Source organism: Eleutherodactylus coqui, chromosome 3 (assembly GCF_035609145.1).
Source record: "Eleutherodactylus coqui strain aEleCoq1 chromosome 3, aEleCoq1.hap1, whole genome shotgun sequence".
In the NCBI taxonomy this organism is placed as follows: domain Eukaryota; kingdom Metazoa; phylum Chordata; class Amphibia; order Anura; family Eleutherodactylidae; genus Eleutherodactylus; species Eleutherodactylus coqui.
The window spans coordinates 155277067-155296684 of record NC_089839.1 but is presented as its reverse complement, the minus strand read 5'-3'; the positions used below and the strand labels follow the sequence as shown (position 1 = coordinate 155296684).

Below are 19618 nucleotides of genomic sequence, written 5' to 3'. Positions count from 1 at the left end.
GCCCATGGCTGCACAGAGGTTCCCTATTGTGCCCCATATGCTGCAAGAGTGCCCCATGCCCGGAGCCCAAGACCCGGGCGGCACCATGTCAACGCGCTGTGCTACTAAGGTGCCACGCCGGGACACCACCGCCTGTAGCCATGCCCACTCAGCGTGCTCATGCCCTGATACCGGCACCAGAACACCACTAGGTAAGCCATCAACCAGAAACAGCCCCCCCCCCCCCCCCGCTGCCCGCGAGCTCAAAGGGAGCAGAGGGAGAGATTAACCTGCCAGCCGCTGCACGATAATATGGGCACGCTAGCGCTTACCCTACGCCATGCTGCCCGAAACAACAAATACATACACAGCGCAACATACGGGGAGAGCCAAGGGAGGGGGAAGGGAAGGTCGCCAGCGCATACTCACCTCTTGCGTCCTTGCTGGTGGAAATAGCGGCTCCCCAGTTCCAGCAGCCTACCCCTGTAACACCGCCTGCCCAACGGGTAGAGGATGTGGACCTTTGCACCAAACGGGGGGCTCTCGCTGGCGGGCCACATGCAGATATATATGATCCGGATTTGCCACCTTTTCTTCTGAGGCGGGCCGGGCAAGAAGCAACCTGGACAAACCCGAGGTTGTTCGCCCTCCTCTCCGTTCGGGTTTGATGGGGAGTGTCCTGCCTCTCCATTTAACCCTGGCCCTTAAAACTAGCCCTAACGGGCACGACCGTCCTCCTACGAGACACTAAGCTAAAAACTGATTAGCCGAGTGTTGGCAGGAGGGATATAGCCAGAGGGCGGAGCTAACTTTTTGTGCTTAGTGTCGCCTCCTAGAAGCTATATTCCCACGGTCTTTGCTGTGTACCCCAATGACGAGACGAGCAAGAAAAGGCTATTTATTTGAACAAATGTGAAGTACAGGAACAAAAACAATCACCGGCCAGACGTTTCGGTGCCATTTATAGCATCTTTTTCCAGGCTAGATCTGGCAGTAGCAGAGGACAGTATTTATAAACAATATGATCCACTCTAAAGTTACCAAAGCTGTGGCTTGTTGGACTTCCGGGAGTGGGTGATCCTCCCTGCATGTGGGCCTGGAACGTAGGCTCTCACACCGGATGCTTTTTACTGTGATTAGGGCGGCGTACTGAACGCCATGCTAATTGTGGTACAATGCTCTAATTAAAGTCAATGGGGCCTCGCAAGCCTGCACACGTTTTTCTAGCGCTGTCTGTTCTATTTTTGTGTGTTTTTGCATTTTTTAACACACCTCATGACCCATCACAATGATAGGGTGCATTAAAAAACACTGCCAAATGCTGTGACAGGTGTTCAAAAACATTGCGCGAAATCACTGTAAATGCCATGATTTTGAATATGCCGTTTTGTGAACGCATGTCTAAGAGCGGCTTAAGGCTACCTACACACAAGCTTATATGGAAAATACTGCATGTCTAATGCAGCGTTTTATCACTGTGTAAGCTGGTGGTGAGCAGGCATATCGCTGCGTAGGATTGCGATTTTGCACTGCACACGACTGCGATCAGGCACAGCTTGAATGGTTTATTTTTTTTAATCTTCGACTGTCGCCAAACGACACTGCAGATACGCAGATAAGCGCTGCAGATACGCAGTATAATTGTATGTGTACAGCGTTGATTAGGCACCCATTGAGAACAATAGGGCTCTATTGCACGCAATATCCTGTAAAATAATACATGCTGAATTCTTTTCCTACATACAATAAAAATATGCTAGTGTTAGTGGGTGAATGAAAAATCTATGTACTTTCATTGACTCCATCCACTGTGTATTATGCACGCATAATACGCAATGAAATTACGCTCATGTGAACCTTCCCTAAGAGACACAAATTAAGAGAATGCAAGGCTGGGTCTCACTCCTGGCCATCAGCAGATTTTGCCGTGGAAGCCCCAGCCAACCACACATTTCCACTGCAGTGGCAAAATGTGGTATCACAGGATGGCCATTCATATGAATGGCCATCCTGTAATAGCAGGACAGAACCGGGTCCACCAGAACGGGAGCCGCTCTTACTGTATAGCTCTCCGTTCTGGATTATAGAGAGGGGTCCTGAGCCGGCGACCCCGCTCTATGATGTTCTAGTGCTCTAATACGACATATGAACATGGATTGGCACAACCCCTTTAAAGCTTTCAAATTAATGGGAGACATTACTCTTCCAATTAGATTCACTAAAACCAGGTTCACCATGAATGTAAGCCACCAGACCAGTGTGAACAGATCCTTATTTCTTGGCGTTGCCACATTTTACCACTATGGAGCGACCAAACTGAATGGGACAATGGTGCAATACCCAGCACAGCTACTGCTAATGCATGGTTTCAGGTATGCAAGGAAGAGGCCACAGTGCTTGCCCACTCCCTTAAAATAGCTGATCGGTGGGACCCCCACTTATGAGATACCCAAGGCCTAGTGTAAGGATAGGCCATCACTATTGTAATCCTAGAAGAGCCCTGCAAAGGGATGGAAAGTAGGACAGAACCATAGTGTTCAGTATGTGAGATGGAGACCTCTTTGGTCTCCATTTCACATAGTTTCTGTTCCTGTCAGTCATTTAAACAGAAAAGAAAAAAGTGTAGAGAACATCACGTCTCTATCCCTTTTAAAATATTGGCAGGGATGTAATCCATGTGAAATGGAGGCCCAAGTGTCCGCCTCACATACTCAGGTTCTGCCCCCATGCACAGAAAAAGATGGAAAGCTGGGACAGAGCCCATGCTGGTTCCAACAGCATGGTGTGAAAAGAGCCTTAATAAAGCCAAGGCTTTAAGAGATCACAGTAGAGAAGCCTGAAGTACAGTGACGGCACTCCCCCTACTGGTTATTGTTAAACACACACCAAGCGCTGCGACTATTCCAGGTGTTTATGGTGGTTTGCATTAAACCATAAGACACTTTCTCATAACTGAAGTGGTTATAGATAACTGAGTATATGGTATTTCATATTTAATGAAGCTCTAAATGCGAGATTGAAAAATGAAATTCTGGCTACTTATTAAACACCTGGTGAACAAGTCCTATCAATAATCTTAACCTATATAGCGCCAACACATTCAGCAGAACTTTATAAATCAGTATGTAAGCAGAAATGAAATGACCCAACATCATTTAGCCCTAGCAATGCCACTAAAAAAGACTGACCTTTGGAATCATTCAGGTGGACAGCTTTGAGGTAAGAAAGCCCAACAATCTCACTGAACTCATCTAACATACGTTGGAGACCGGTCTTTTCTGACAAGTTGTGACCTGAAACAAAAAAAGTTAGAGGGAAAGCACTGACATGTGACCATCGGTGATCAAGATACAGAAGAGGATCTACGGGACATACAACTCACCAGCAGCAAAGGCATGACACGTGTCTAGGCACACGCCAATACGAGACTTATCCTCGACATGGTCAATAATACCTCGCAGTTCCTCAAAGCGACCGCCAACCGTGCTGCCTTGACAGCTCATATTCTCCAACACTGTGGAGATAGAGTAATAAACCACACAAGATGATAAAGAAAGGACTAGAAAAGAAAGATGATCAGGGTCATAGGTATGTAGAAAGCTGTACGCTAATAAGCCAGTAGAAAGAAACTGTATATACATACATTTATACACACGCCTGTCAAGTGATTAAAACCACCAATAGGTGAACTGAATAACATTGATTATCTTGTGATAATGGCCCCAGTCAAGAGATGGGATATGTGAATTAGAAAGCGAGCAGTCAGCTCTTGAAATTAAGGTGTTGGAAGCAGGAAAAATGAACAACTGTAAGGAGCTGAGCAGCTATGAGGAGGGCCAAATTGTGATGCTGGACTGGATGAGACCATCTCCAAAAACAGTAGGTCTTGTTGGAAGTTCCCGGTCTCCCAGTACTAAAAGTAGCAAAAATAAGAACAATCAGTGTACTGGAAGCACGGTCATGGGTGACCAAGACTCATTGATACCTGAGAGGGACGAAGGCTATCACATCTAGTCTGATACAACAGAACATCTACTGTAGCACCAATTCCCGAAAAAAGTTACTGCTGGCTAGGGTACACAAGTATCAGAATAAAGAGGTCATTGAATCTTACTGCATATGGAGCCGCAGGGCTACAGAGCAGTCAGAATTCTCATGCTCTCCCCTGTACACCATTAAAGCACCTACCATAGGCACATGATCATTAGAGGCAGACCATGGAGCAAGGGAAAGAAGTGGCCTGGTCTGATAAATTACATTTTTTTGTACATCATGTGGCTAGCCGGGTGCAAGCTGCAGGGTCAATGTGATGAAATGGGCGATGCTCTGTTGGGACAACTTGGGTCCTGGCACTGATATCAATCTATATAGATTTATCTGTATCTCTATACCTTTATACACATTAAACTACATTCAAAAAGTTGAACCAAACAGATTTAAAAATTAGCTGTTCTTACGTCATTCTCTATATTTAAAAAATATATAATGAAAATGTGCTGCTGTCAAACTGTCCGCGGAGCACAAGTACAGACCGGCACGTTCTGTAGGGAACACTTTTCAGAACCCTTCTTGTTATCCTCACAAGCAGGATTAGATTAGATGGAAAAGTAACAATAATCACTTTGTCAAAACAATCCCGTCCCGCGAAGAAGTTGTCGTTTTGCTGCAAAACTCATCATGCAGTTCCATTTCAGGCAGATATACAAATGATGAGAGTTGTAGTGATTAGATGAGCGGTCTTGTCACTTGAGATGCTAAAAGTGGTTCCCCCATGGCCTATAAAAGGCTCTTGGAGCCCCCTGGTGTGTAGTGACCTATTCTTCACTTGTGTGGAGCTTGTTGACCACTAGACGCCTCTACGACGCAGAGAAGAGATTTCACCCCATTACCAAAGTCTGAGAGGGGCACAATACTGAAATGCGAGAAGCTGGATGGTTGTATTGTCAGTTTGCCCGCCACCTGGGTAGTTCTCACCAGACTGTTAGGAGGTGTTGGGACTAGTGGATGCATGAGAGCACGCACACAAGGTCACCAGGCTCAGGACACAGAGAGTTATACAGCTATTTTCATTGATGTGCTCCTAGGAACCATTCAAACATCCAACCCGCAACAGAAGACTTACGGCCCATTTACACACAACGATTATTGCTCAAAATTCGTTCAAACGATGAAATATGAGCGAATCGTTGAGTGCAAACACTGCCATCGTTTACTTTTTGGCTGAACGCTGATTTTAAGGTGAGTTTAGAATTAGAGATGAGCGAGCATACTCGGTAAGGCGATATACTCGAGAGAGCATCGCCTTTTTCGAGTACCTGCTGGCTCGTCCCTGAAGATTCAGGGGGGGGGGGGGGGGGGCAGCGCGGGTGAGCGGGGGGATCGCGCGCGCGAGAGAGAAAGGGAGGGATCTCTCTCACTCTCCTCCCGGCTCCCCCTCACTGCCCCATGCCGCCACCGAACCCCGCCCCCCTCCCCCCCCCCCCCCCCCGAATCTTCAGGGATGAGCCAGCTGATACTCGAAAAAGGCGATGCTCTCTCGAGTATATCGCCTTACCGAGTATGCTCACTCATCTCTATTTAGAATCCATCGTTCAACCATAGAGAAGATAACAGGGATCGTACGCTGTGTTCTGCACGCGAGTCAGAGATTACATTGTATTCTGTCAACAGTCCGCTTGAGAACAATAGAGCTGTATGCAGAGCTCGGACCACATGCTGTGTTCTGCAACAGCTCCTGGAGGCCCTTTTAAACGCAAAAGGAAGCTTATGAAGTGCTAATGGACATTAGTGTCCATTAACACTTTATGCAAAACGATCGCTAAAACTGTTAATCAAGATTTCAATTGTTTGAAAGATTATCTTTGCGTGTAAATGGGCCTTTACCGGTCTGCAGTTTCCAGACTCACTTTTCAACCCCTTTTTGAATACTGGCACCACATTGGCTATGCGCCAAACCAGTGGAACAGACCCTGTAGTAAATATAAGAAACAATGGTCTGTCTATCACATTATTCAATTTCCTCCAGAATAAAGTAATTTGTCTATTTTAATCTTTTTAAGGCAGCTCTCTCTGTACGTTGTCCTGGGTTAAACTGGGAACATTTAGTGGAGAGTTAACTTTATCACTCTGCATTTCACCTGGCATCTCCTTTTCCACTATGAATACACTGGAGGAAATAACTATTTAATAGATTTGTTTTCTCCTAATCATCCTCTATAATTTTCCCTACGTTATTTATTTAAGAGTCAAAGCTTTCAATATTAATCTTTTTATTATTTATGTAAATGAAGGATAGTTCAGTGTGAAGGCCCATTTAGACACAACGATTATCGCTCAAAAGATGTCTTTGGAGCAACTTTTGAGCAATAATGGTCGTGTCCCTTTACAACGCAAGGTGATCGCTCAAACGTTGAGCGATCACCTTGCACATCCAGCGGAGGATGCAGAGGACAAGCGGCAGGGGGGAAGGGGGGGAGAGGAGAGGTGTTGTTCTCTGCATCCAGCTGTTCGCCGCTGGGAGCGCCCTGCTGTCATTTAACCGAGCGCTCCCAGCAGAGGATGCAGAGGACAAGCAGCGGGGCCGCTTGTTCTCTGGATCTGGCTGTTCCCTGCTGGGAGTGCCCGCCTGTCATACAGCCGAGCCCTCCCAGCGGAGGACTGAGAAGATAAGTGGGGTGGCCCTGCTTGTCTTCTGCATCCAGTTGTTCTCTGCACAGAGCGCCTGGCTCTTATACAGCCGAGCGCTTGAAGCGAAGGATGCAGAAGACAAGCGGGCTGTTATACAGCCAAGCGCTCCGTGCCGGGAATAAGGAACAGAGCTGGACCGCTCTGTTCTTCATACCCAGCCTGTCATCAGGGAGCAAGATACAGCTGAAACAATAGTATCAGCTGTATCCTGCTTTGAATCCCTGATAAGGCTCATCGCTGTCTTTCAGCACGCAGAAAGACAACGATGAGCGATGGCTTAACAAAAACTGCACGATGTAAGTGTAGTTAAACACAACGATTATCGCTGAAAAGATGGCTTCTGTTATATTTGGTAGCCTATAGAAAACCCTTAAGAGTATTTTATTATTGGTTTCCCCTTCATGTATTTCCATCCAAAGAGACTCCACATGTTAATTTTTCCATAATGTGGGATTTAAACATGATTTTACATAAAGACAAACTCCTCCCCCTTTCCAGTTTTTACAATCCCTTCTGAAAAGAAGTTAACCGCCAGTCACAGCTTTTGTCCAACTAGATCTCAGTTATTCTCACTATGTCAAAGTTTTCCTCAGACATTATTATTTTCAGTTCGACAACCTTATTGGTCTGACTTATAGCCTTAGTCATCACAAAGTTTAGAAGGTATTAGTTATTTTTATATTAAGTGTATCCCTACCAACTGTTCTGACAGTTCTAACTGTACTAACCCCTCCCATTCTCATTAGTACCAGATCACTGCACTATCTTCTGCTCTATCTCTCTAGCTGCCCTCTGCCCCCAGTCCCTAGTCTAAACATGTTCAGAAAATAGAACGAAAACAGAAATATAGAAATAGGAAATAAAACTATTAGGAAAAAAGTATAATTCAGTATGTGATTTTAATCTGCAAAAAAAAAAAAAGAAAATAATATCCCTTTAAAGGGGTTGTCCCGCGCCGAAACGTTTTTTTTGTTTTTTTCAAACCCCCCCCCCCCCCCCCCCCGTTCGGCGCGATGCAGGGGTTAAAAAAGAACACCGCACAGCGCTTACCTGAATCCCCGCGCTCCAGTGACTTCTTACTTACCTGCTGAAGATGGCCGCCGGGATCTTCTCCCTCGGTGGACCGCAGGGCTTCTGTGCGGTCCATTGCCGATTCCAGCCTCCTGATTGGCTGGAATCGGCACGTGACGGGGCGGAGCTACACGGAGCCGGCATCCTGCACGAGCGGCCCCATTGAGAAAAGAAGAAGACCCGGACTGCGCAAGCGCGGCTAATTTGGCCATTAGACGCCGAAAATTAGACGGCTCCATGGAAACGAGGACGCTAGCAACGGAGCAGGTAAGTGAAAAACTTCTTATAACTTCTGTATGGCTCATAATTAATGCACAATGTACATTACAAAGTGCATTAATATGGCCATACAGAAGTGTATAGACCCACTTGCTGCCGCGGGACAACCCCTTTAACTGATATAAAAGTTGATAGTCTTTCTTGAAAAGTGTTGTTAATTCTCATAATTGATGCAGGAATTTATTCCGATTGTCATAATGAAAGTTAGGTGCATGAGTTTGTGTGCTTTTTTCATTACCCTTTTTGTGAACAATTTGCTTACCCACTGTAACTCCAGAAACTTGTGAGTGGGCGTAATTTATCCCATCAGCAATGAGTTCCAGGCATTTGCCCACTGGCATTTCACCAATATGTGATCCAGGGTGAATGTTGTATAGAGTAAGGCCAAGCTTCTGGCAACGGTTTAATTCTTCAACCAGCATAGCACGGCTCTTCTGAAACACATCTTTAAATGAAATGTAGGAATAAAGCATGAACATACAGAATAAATATATGAACTATAGTAATTTTAGGTATACCTGGTTTAGGTGAACCCAGGTTCATAAGATATGGGCTGTGTGGAAGTATATAACGGGGCTCAAAGCCCAGCTCATCACATGTGCTTCTGAACTTCTCAGCAGCCTCTTCTTCTAGGGGTTTACTGTTCCAGGTTCTCTGAGACCTCAAAAACAGACCAAATGCTCTGGCTCCAATATGTTTGGCCTCCACTACTGCTTTCCACAGTCCCCCTGCGCCCTCACAAAAGAGCATACAGTACATGTGATGGGATCTGATGTTTCATTTATTACAATCAATCATTAATGCACTTACTTTCACATACCTTGAATGGATACATGCGCTCCTACATACTTGTGAGAGCTCAAACTGCGGTGAAGATGTTTCGTTACCATCTCAGACACCTCCACTTCTTTCTCTACTCTCTTGGGGTTATCATTATTGGGTTTCTTCCTTACTCTTGTCTTTCTCTCAGATGTTTGATTTCTAAATGCATCTGAGGAATAATTGGAAGAATGAACTTTTACAAACAGCTAATAGTTGATCCTAAATGACACATATGGCAAGATTAGTAATTATAAAGTGTCCAATAATTATTACTGCTTTTATAATTCAACTTAGATTCCAACAACCTGCACGCAAATACCCATTTACACAACTGGACTCCATGGTTTTTTTTGAATAATTATTCATGACGATGTAACTTTATATTTTAATTTCTTCTAATAAAAAAAATTATGCAGTCACTCAAAATGCCATGGTTGTCCCCATAAAGGGGCTGTCTAGTCTGGACTACTTACAACGTAACAGTAATGTAGCACAATAATGAACTGGGTCGGCTGTCTCCAGTGGTCCCACTGGAGTAAATGGAAAGGTGGTGTGCACATTTGGCCATCCCTACCATACACTTCAAGAAGAGTCGCGTTAGGACTTCTGTCAGGATACAAGCCCTTTAAGTTAATGGGGTACACTGTCAGGTGTTGTCAAGACAGAAATCAAAAATAGAAATTTATGTAATATATCTTCTGCACATGATCATACAACCCCTAGACTACATTCATATAGCGCCATATGCCTAAAACAGCATTCAGATGGAACCCTGAACAGCTCCGTAGGCCGTCATCAGTGAAACACAGACTAAAGCTGCAAGCTTCGGTTTCTGCTACAGCAGGTTGCAATCCACTTCCGTCTTCTGAGCAGGCAGAATGGCATGTTCAACTACACTATTCTGTCCGGCCAAAACACTGGAAATAAGCGGTAACCTGTAGGCCAAAGCATTCAGTTTTAGTCTCTGTTTCATTAATGACAGCATTTGGATCCATTCAAGGTTCCATCTGATATAACTCCTGGATGGGAAGGCTAGTCGGGGCCCTAACAGTATGTGAAAGTAGCCTTAGAGGGAGATTGCACTCAAATTTGGCTTATAAATAATCTGTTAAAGGGAATGTATTATCAGAAAATGAACTATTGTTTACATTTTCATGCAAAACAGTTTTGAAATGTTGGTTATTTTTCTAATTTTCATGTCATTATCTATACAAAAAAAAATAATCCTGAAAACTTCCAGTTCTCATGCTGACTGCTGAGCCTCATAATAGTCTAACACTTCCTATTCTGTAGAGAACACTTCTCATTATTTACAGACAGAATTATAATGTTAGGTAGCACCTATAGATTACACCAGATCCACCACTCACTATAGGTGATGGCACAGCTCACCTCCTCCCCTTCATTGCTAAAGTGATAGAGAATGCCAACGAATCTCTCCCACAGAAGTCAACTACAGATACCAATTTCCTCTAGCAGGTTGTAAAGCACACTGATGAATTGCTGTTAGTGAGCAGCAGCTCACAGGATAGCTACCTTCATAATCATGTAGAGACAAATTGGGGGGGAAAAAAAAAAAAAAATCAAGAATCGGAAAGTAAAAACAAACTATAAAAAATACAGTTGAATATATAATTTATAAAATAGAAATATGACAAACTCATTTACCATAATACGATGCGTGCTTTGAGCTGCCCGTGAGCCAGCGCTAAATGCAATATTGAGTGAGACCAAGTTGCCTGGAACACAAGCCATAAAAGTAGCCATGCAGCACATTAGTGTCAGTATAAAGAGACACAGTCACCATCTTTGAGTCCCATAAACCAAGTTAGGGCACGAAAAGTCCACGGAGACATCTTTCGTACTCACTAAGTGCCCCATTCCTGCGCTTTGTCTCCCTGTGAAGTCAGTACTCCAGCAGCTTGATTCTTTATGCACAGACATATGCAATTCCTCTCTATGGTAAGTGCGTGTGCAGAAAGAGTCAAGCAGCTGGCGAGTACTGACTTCACAGGGACACAGCACTAGAAGCCCCTTAATTCAGCTTATGGGGCGTAAAAGTGATGACTGTGTCCCTTTAAAGCACATCTGTAATGTACATGCTTTTTCATGCTATTTTTGCTAAGAGGGAACAAACTGAATAATTGGCATAATCAGATGATAGATGATTATAAGACTCACCTGTTTCAGGTGTCACATCAGTAGAGGTGTCTGTATTCTGCGTCTGAGTCTTGTTTGTGGTTTCCTTTTTCTTTGATTTTTGCTTCTTGTCATCTGAGCCTTTACTTTCTAGTAGCAAAGTCAAAATGTTAGTTGGTCGGCCGCATGTTTCTGCCTCTGACAGCGGGATTTAACGCACCCGTCATTGATGAGATGCGATAAACGCGGTAAAGTAGAGCAGACAGTGCTCAAAAACCTTGGCGTTTTCTAACGCCATGATCGAGCATGTCTGTGAGGCCCCATTAAAAACAATGGAATCGTTCTACTGTGATTACTGCACCGGTCAAAACGCTGCAGTAAAAAACGGATGTGTGAGAGTGGCCTTAGTTTGTAGCAAGATATCCTGATTAAAAACCATTACAACCCAAATAATATTTATATACAGTATGAAGTATTCACATGGAACTTACTCTTTCCCTAGAAGTAAAAAAATTAGCAAAAATTTAAAATCCTTGGACTGCCTACAGCCTGGGACTGTGCAGAATACAGCACTTTTCCTTCCAGCCTGAAACTGGGTAGCTGAGTGTAAAGCGAGCGGACCGTATTACAGTCAATGGGGTCTGCACGGCGCTGTTTGGTTCCGTCTGAGCAGGAAAGCGTAAATCCCCAGAGCAGATGTGAAAGCAGCCTTATCCCATACCCCCAGGATAGGGTATAACTATCTGACTGGTCGGAGACCGATCATTGGGATGCCTTGCGATCACAAAAACGGTAGTCCTTAAAAGTCCCTAAATAAGTGGTGCTATGGTCAGATATGTACACCACCACCGTTCATTTCAATGGCACTGTCAGACAGATTAACTCTTGAAGTAGGCAGTCTTACTGAAATGAATGTTCTGTGCCACTGTAGTGAAAGAAGTCAGCTGAATTAATAAAGTAAATAAAAGTTAATTTTGTATACATATCAAAAATGAGCTCAAATATCACTGCCAGCAGCCATATTTACCTATATACTAATCCAAAGATATACCTGGGGCAGGTACAAACACCACTTCCCAACAGAATACAGACAGGCAAATTACTATACAGGGGAGCATTGCAGAAGTGCAAGATACTGATGAACAACCACTCACACCTACCACATACTGGGGGTATGATAAATATTATCTATTTTACCACGGAATCTGCAACATAGAGCCCACTGTTCTCTATGGTCGCGGATATATCCATAGCCTATATTGCGCGTGGGCTGCAGGTATCCATGTCATCACTAAGCAACGGCGTGGGTAATATAAACAAAAAAAAAGGTGTGCTGCACATGACCGACTGCGTGAGTATGCGGTCATACTCAGTATATTACGCCATGTGAACCAGACCTTGGGCTTCTCCAATGCTTCCCTCATACTCTGGAACTTACTACCCCAGGCAATCTCTTCCCCGCCTTCAAATTCTCCAAAACCTACCTCTACAGAAAAGCTTACAACGTACAAGAACTCTGCTGTCTCTACGTTGTAATATCAGCAGCTTCCACCCTCACCTGCTGTCTCTTGTAGAGTATAAGCCCTTGCAGACAGGGGGCGCTCTCATTTCACTCATGTTTATAGTTCTTGTTTTCTCTGTTATGTATTGAAGCATGTCATACACAGTGGCCCTTGGCACTTTAGAAATAAATAACAGCCCACAAGCCGGCAGGTTTTTTGTCTTCTGTGTAGAAGCTAGCAGAAAAGCTTGGTGAAGTGACTTCAGGATCTACTGGTAGACAATGATCCACTATCTGGCCATTGCTGCAGCTGCTCACAACTGCACTGCTTTACGACAGACAGTTCTGGAGTCTTTTGAGAACACTCACATTTGTCAGGTTTTATATCTATAGATATATATTCTGTGTCTGACGTTTAGGGCATTAAACACAACACCGTGTTTGCAGAGTGAAAAAGTTTTCACTAGTCTGATTCTCGTGCAATATTACTCTGTGCGAGCAAAGATAGGAATTTCCCTATCTTTTTTTCTTTTTTTTTCTCTCGCATGCAATAGTAAGACATTTAAACAGTTTAACCCCTTAAGGACTATGCTGTTTTGCACCTTAAGGACCAGACACATTTTAGGGATTTTACCCATGTGGTGGTTTAACTGCCCTATTTTTTTCCTTCAGCTACTAAAATTATTTTTGCTGCGTTTTTTTTTTCCTGTGACATATAGGACTTTTTTTTTAATATGTTTTTCACTGACTTTTTTTTTCTTTTTTTTTAGTAAAAAGATGAAAAAGTGATTTTTTTTTTTAACATTTATAGTTATTTTTTTTTAATTAGTATATTTACACAAAAAGGGAACCGGTTTCTCATTTTGTTTTGGATGTTTTGATATATAATACGGTATGTATGGTTTTGGATTCCAGGGCACATATGGCGATGGTTTTGGTTGGCGTCAGCTTTTGTTTTTTTCTTTTTTATGTATATATTTTTATTTTATTCCATAATTTTGTTTTACTTATTTACGTAATTATTTTTTTTTACTATCCATGTATGTCCCCCATGATGTCATATAAGACCTAAGGGGGTCACATGCTTTTTGCTTTTTTATTACACACTTTACCATTGTAACATCCATAGGAGCCCCAGTTACAAGGGGAAAACATCCCTTCTAGTGACATTAGTCACTGGCAGGGCTGATCAGGGTCTTCTTGGACCCTGCAGTTCTGTTATCTCAGGAATCCCAGCGATCACGTGACTGCCGAATGGCATAGTGGAAGAAACACTTCCACTTTCACTTGTTAGCACATAGCACTCATTGAGTGCTGTGTACTAAAGAAAGGAGAAGGCAGAAAGGGTTAAAAACTCCTCCTGTCTTCTCCGTGACTAACAGCTAACAACACGATATTCTTCTGATTGATTGCAGAAGCAGGAACTTTAATCCCCACAGTATTTTTACTATCGGCTGGGATTAAAGCCCGGGAGCAAGTGCCGTAAATTTACAGTGCTTGGTCCTAAGTGGGTTAAAAAAAAGAAGACTTTTCACTAGTTCATGTGCAAATGCGATCTGTTGCGGCAGGTGTATTTGTGCATGCGACCATATGAAGGTGCCCTTACTTGCAGTTTCTATTTTTCTTGTTATTCGCTTCTTGGAAGGTTCGGACTTCGGACTGTCGTCTGACCCGGGATTTTCTGAATAATAAAAATAAACAGAATATATTTTTAAGGCAGAAACTTTATGTTATGTCACATCTCAGTAAACTATTGTATCCATATGTCTTTACTGAAGAGTCTTCCCACACAAATACAGTTAATACATCTAAGCAAGATGTATAACAGATATGAACGCTCTTCAGCTTGCCCTATTATTCTTCGCTGCGGCCCACATTCAGTCTTCTCTGCTCCCAATCACTGCCAGGCTGAAGAAAGTTAGATGCAAGCACACTTTTGCCTCTTGTCCTGCAACCACCCAAGCGGGGGCTTGCTCGATTTATACGCGCTTTAGAATATGTAGTGCGAGTTTAGCTTGTAATCTATTGAGATTATAGCCATAAAAACAGTCCGTAATATTCCTCCGAGCATTCAGGCCTCACGACTAGACTGTTTCCACAAGTCCCCAAAGACTAGAAGGGCACGTTCACACAGCTGATTTTCCACACCAATTCCAATGTATTTTCTGCACTTGACTCGATGATAGTTTGTTTTTTTTCCCGTAAATCGGTTTCCAAATATATGAACTGACATGTAAATTCATAAAAGGAGACCACACACAGAATAGCACCACTAGATGCACGCAGATCCGGGCAGAAAAGCAAGAATCAGCCTACCATATCATGGCTGATTTTTTAAACAGAAATATCAGCAGTGTGAACATGCCCTTAGGGCGCATTCACACGACGTGATTTTGGCGCGTATTACATGAGTGATGTACGGCCGCATCACACATGGGAATGGAGTCCATGAAAGTACATGGGCTTTTGTTGGTCCATTCACATTAGCATGTAAACACTGCGTGTAGATACGCACATGAAAAAGATCGCAGCATGCTCCATTTCTCAGGGTACCACGCAGCATGAGCCCTATACTTTTCAATGGATAGTGAACGCAACGTGTTCCATACACAATATATTGCATATGGGCAATAATACATATGCAACGCCGCTAAAATACAAAGCGGGGAATTAAAAAAAAAAAAAGACAAAAGAAATCCTGCGCATGACCGTGTAAGTGAGATACGCAGTCATGCTCAGTGCGCTCGCTGCCATACGCAGCGATAGCTGACTCTTTTCCGGACCATGAGGCCTCATACATACCGGTAAACTACTGCGTGGCCCACGCAGCGTTTTACGCATTCTGTTGTGTGAATGAGCCCTAAGGATGTCTTCACATATAGCGCATTCATTGTAAAACACAAACAGTACAAGTTGATGGGGTCTTAATAGAAGAATGGGGAACACAAGACTCCTCTGCTCTTGATAACTGAGGATCCCGGCGCCAAGAAGCCCAAACGCAAAAGACATAACTGTCCACAGCCAGAATACAAATACATTATTACTCAATGCATTCTCCTACCATCTTTCCTTGTCCGCCTTTTTACTTTGTTGCTAGCTGGGAGACTTTTCTTAGGCTTTTGAGCAGCGGCGCCTCCTCCTCCTTCTCCGTCCATAATTATGGGAGCTGGAAATGATGACATTATTTATGTAAGAAGGAAAGCAAAGCTCAAAACCTATCCAATGGATGTAAATGGACAAGAAGTGTCACTGGGGAACTGGGTGGCAGGTCCCTGTATCCTAGATTTAGTACAGCAGCGACAGAACCTGATGGGTGCGGTACTAGTAGATACTCTGGGATATGGACAACCATAATGAAATGTTAACAGTACAATGTTACTATAACCCCGTGTTCACATAGCAGTGCAGTTCTGAGGACGTTTTTGTTGATTTTAGTAAAAAAGGAAAACATTACAAAAAAAGCAAACAAGGGAAAAGTATTTTTTAAAAAGGCTATGACCGCACCTCTCTATACTCACCTGTCCAATGGCTTCCCCCATCCAGCGCCAATAATCTGGCCCCTACCAGCCTCACCCCAAGAGTGACAGCCATCAAACTAAGGGGCTGCTCACATCGCACTTTTAATGCATGTTAAACATATATGAAACAAATCCATACATTCAACTTTTAACCCCTTATTATTTTGATATATCCATCATGGGTCACAACAGGTTGTATGAAGCAAGGTCGAGAGGCGGCTATCAGCTGCTTCTGACAGCCAATGGCAATGGCTGCGGTCGGATCTAACTCCTATTGAAGCTATTTAAGAGCTAAAATGCCAAGGGGGCTAGAGGTGGTCCCCTCACTTCCCACTGGCCACCCACAACACAATCCCAGGGTGCTGATGGACAACCATGGCAGCCTAAGGCAATGTGAAGGCTCACAGAGCTCCTAAGGATTTCAGCCTATTAAGTCCCGCCTGTGGCAAGGCTTAATAGGTTGCTGGCCAGTAAAAGTACAATATACTACAGAACTGAAGTATTGCAGTATATTGTACAAGCCATCAGACGATTGCAAGTTCAAGTTCCCTATGGGGACGAAAAAACAGAAGAGAACGTAAAAATAAGTGTAATAAAAAAAGTTTTACAATTTAGGGGAAAAAAAATAAAAATCAGCGGACGAGGCTGAACGGGGAAGGGTGTGGCAGCAGACGAGGCTGAACCTGGGGGGCCAGAGGCGGATGAGCCAGAACTGGGAAAGTCTGTCGTTTAGGCCGGCTGCACACGAACGGGTTGGATTAAGCAGGCAGGAGCCTGCTGTGGAATCCGACCCTGTGCCCGGCCAGCGTTCGCGCATGCCTGTCTTAAAATCTCATCTGTACTGTGGATGGTCCGCGCAGTGCAGATTTTTTTTTTTTCCTGCGCCGTCACTAGGTGATGACGAGTACCTGCAACCTATTCACAAAGTCAATCGGAGATGGGCCATGGGTTGGATGGCTTCCACTGACTTCAATGGAACCCGTCCGTGTGGACACTGCACAATAATAGAGCGCGCTGCGAGTTTTCCTCCGTGAGCAGGAAGAATTACTTTTCCATACAATGCTATGGGCAGTATTTGCTATGGAATTCAGAGGCGGATGCTGACTGCAGATTCCACAATGCAGATCGGCCGTGTGTAGCTGGCCCTAGGCTACATTCACACAGGTGGGCCAGGTATTGCGCTGGTTAACGTGCGTTATAAACGCAGTTGCGAGAAGTTTTTCATTCAAAAACATCTATGTCACTTCTGAGCTGCTGGCGAATCACCAGTGTCTCCCGTGGCATGGAGCATGTAGACCATCTGGCGGGCATTGTGCCGCCAGCTCTCACACACTGAAACGGGATCCCCGAGATGGGCGCACCCCTTTATTATCTACCACCGCCAGACGCAACGTGACTGAGCCAGAAGAATGGAAACACCGGAACCATACAATAATAATTACTAAGTTGAAGGTATTTTTGATGGTCACACGCAACTTTTTTCCGCGAGTAAACATCTGCAACAACTGAAGAAAAATAACCGTTTACTACAAAATGAGATGCAACTAGCAAAAAAAACCAAAAAACTTGTAGCCACGTGACCAGCTACAAATCAGAGAATGGATTCCTCTATAAGCAGGTGACCGGTCAGCCGGCATGGGGCTCCAGGCAGTGATACATGACCGAAAACAAACGTACAAACACAAGTTCACCAAACCCACATCACACGTTTGTCGCCGGCAGAGCACGAGTTAACATTCAGGGGGCTCTGAGCTCCCCACCCGCATCCACTAGAGGTCCGCGCAGCCGCACCTCACAGCACTTGTCTCCTCTCACTCTGTAATACGTTTTCCGAATACTGAGACTTCTTAAAAATGGCCGCTGGGTCTCTGTAGTCTGCACATTACTGACGTCGGCGGATAGGTAATTACACGCTGTCAGATTCACTATGCATACGGTGCCATCTAGTGGTCAGTGTAGAATATACTACTGTAGATTATGCCGCATACTAACCAGTCATCACCTGTAGATGGCGACACCATGCCCGAAGTACCTCTACAGGAATTTTAAAACATTGGGGTCCATAAAACTTCGGGAAGGAGGGGGAGCTTCTTGTTTTTTAAGCCTAAACAATTTTTAGATTTTCATTTTTGTTTTTTTTCATCCCACATTCCAAGAGCTAGAACTTTTTCATCTTCCGGTCAGCTTAGCTGTACAAGGGCTTGTTTTTTTTTGTGAGACCAGTTGTAATTTTTAATGTTACCATTTAATGTATTGGAATTTTTTTTTAAGTGTGATGTAGTGAAAAAAAAACAATACGGCAGTTTTTCTGTTGTTTTTTTTTTTGCTTTAACAGTGTTCATGATGTAGTGATCTATTATTGTATCTTTACTCCACTAGAAAGGCCTGGTGCAGCCAAAATTGACAGGCGGTTGACACCCCCTGTACGTGATTGGCTGCACAGCTGGCTTGCCTGCAGGTCATGGCAGGCCAGTAACCTAATGCTGCAGCTCCAAGTCCTTTGAATCCACGGCGGGCTGCAGCTCTGTTTCTTCATGGCCCCCGCTACAGCCGCGTATTGGGCCAGCTGAAACCCCGGCAGCGGCACTCCGCTCCGTGTTGAAGTGCAGAGCGTGGTCACCATGAGTGAGGGAAGAGTGCTGTGGAGCAGCTTTGCCAGCGGCGCCGCAGAAACCCTTAGATGTGTTTAATATTCCAGTGGACAGCAGGTAGGACACAGCGCCAGGGGTCCCGTAAGTGGCAGACGGTGTCCACACACAGAGCGCCACAGCATCAGGGAGCCAGCAGCAGTTAGTGACTGCAGCGACAAAGAGCAGCAGGAGGAGGACAGCTGGGAGGCCATAGCGCCAAAGCCGGGGGATAGGTGGTTAGCTGCGGACGGCTGTTCAGTCACATAGCACATAGTACGCCTCACATAATAGCAGTTTAGCACCTTCCAGGACCTTCACCTATTGACCCAATCAGGAGCTAGAAGTGTGACAGGGGCGTCCCTGCATCCAAGCCCTGTCAAACCCCTAGCTTCTGGTGGCGTCAAGATACAATAATACCGTGGTGATCTGTCACCGGGGGTGTATGAAGGCTCGTTTTTTGTAAGGTCAGCTGTAGTTGTGCACTCAGTAGTAATAGTGCCCCCCACAGTGGCCTTAGTAGTAAGTGTCCCCCACTGTGGCCTCAGTATTAATAGTGTCCCCCACAGTGTCCTCAATAGTAATAGTGTCTAATACAGTGGCCTCAATAGTAATAATGTCTCCCACAGTGGCCTCAGTAGTAATAATGTTCCCCATAGTGTCCTTAGTAGTAATAGTGTCCTCCACAGTGGCCTTAGTAGTAATTGTGTCCCCCACAGTGCCCCAGTAGTAATAGTGTCTCCCACAGTGGCCTCAGGAGTAATAGTTACCTCCACAGTGGCCTCAGCAGTAATGATGTCCCCAACAGTGGCCTCAGTAGTAGTAGTGTCCCCCACAGTGGCCTTATTAGTAACAGTCTTACCCACAGTGCCCTCAGTGATAATAGTGACCCCCCACAGTGGCCTCAGGAATAATAGTGTCCCCCACAGTGGCCTCAGTAGTAATAGTGTCCCCAACAGTGGCCTCAGTCGTAATAGTGTCTCCCACAGTGGCCT

At 44.4% G+C, this 19618-nt stretch overlaps 1 protein-coding gene across 1 annotated transcript in view; it reads right to left on the bottom strand.

Annotated features, from left to right (window-relative positions):
* LOC136621147 (probable endonuclease 4) overlaps window positions 1-17766 on the bottom strand; it is a 33349-nt gene extending 15583 nt beyond the window's left edge. Inside the window, exons 1-9 of the mRNA XM_066596409.1 lie at window positions 17674-17766; window positions 15540-15644; window positions 14085-14159; window positions 11020-11127; window positions 8837-9007; window positions 8535-8744; window positions 8279-8461; window positions 3362-3493; window positions 3168-3272 (exon numbers count right to left, since the gene is read on the bottom strand). Coding sequence (XP_066452506.1) covers window positions 3168-3272; window positions 3362-3493; window positions 8279-8461; window positions 8535-8744; window positions 8837-9007; window positions 11020-11127; window positions 14085-14159; window positions 15540-15633 — 1078 coding nt within the window. The 5' untranslated portion in view covers window positions 15634-15644; window positions 17674-17766. The remainder of the gene's footprint in view (window positions 1-3167; window positions 3273-3361; window positions 3494-8278; window positions 8462-8534; window positions 8745-8836; window positions 9008-11019; window positions 11128-14084; window positions 14160-15539; window positions 15645-17673) is intronic.
* Window positions 17767-19618: the final 1852 nt, after the last annotated feature.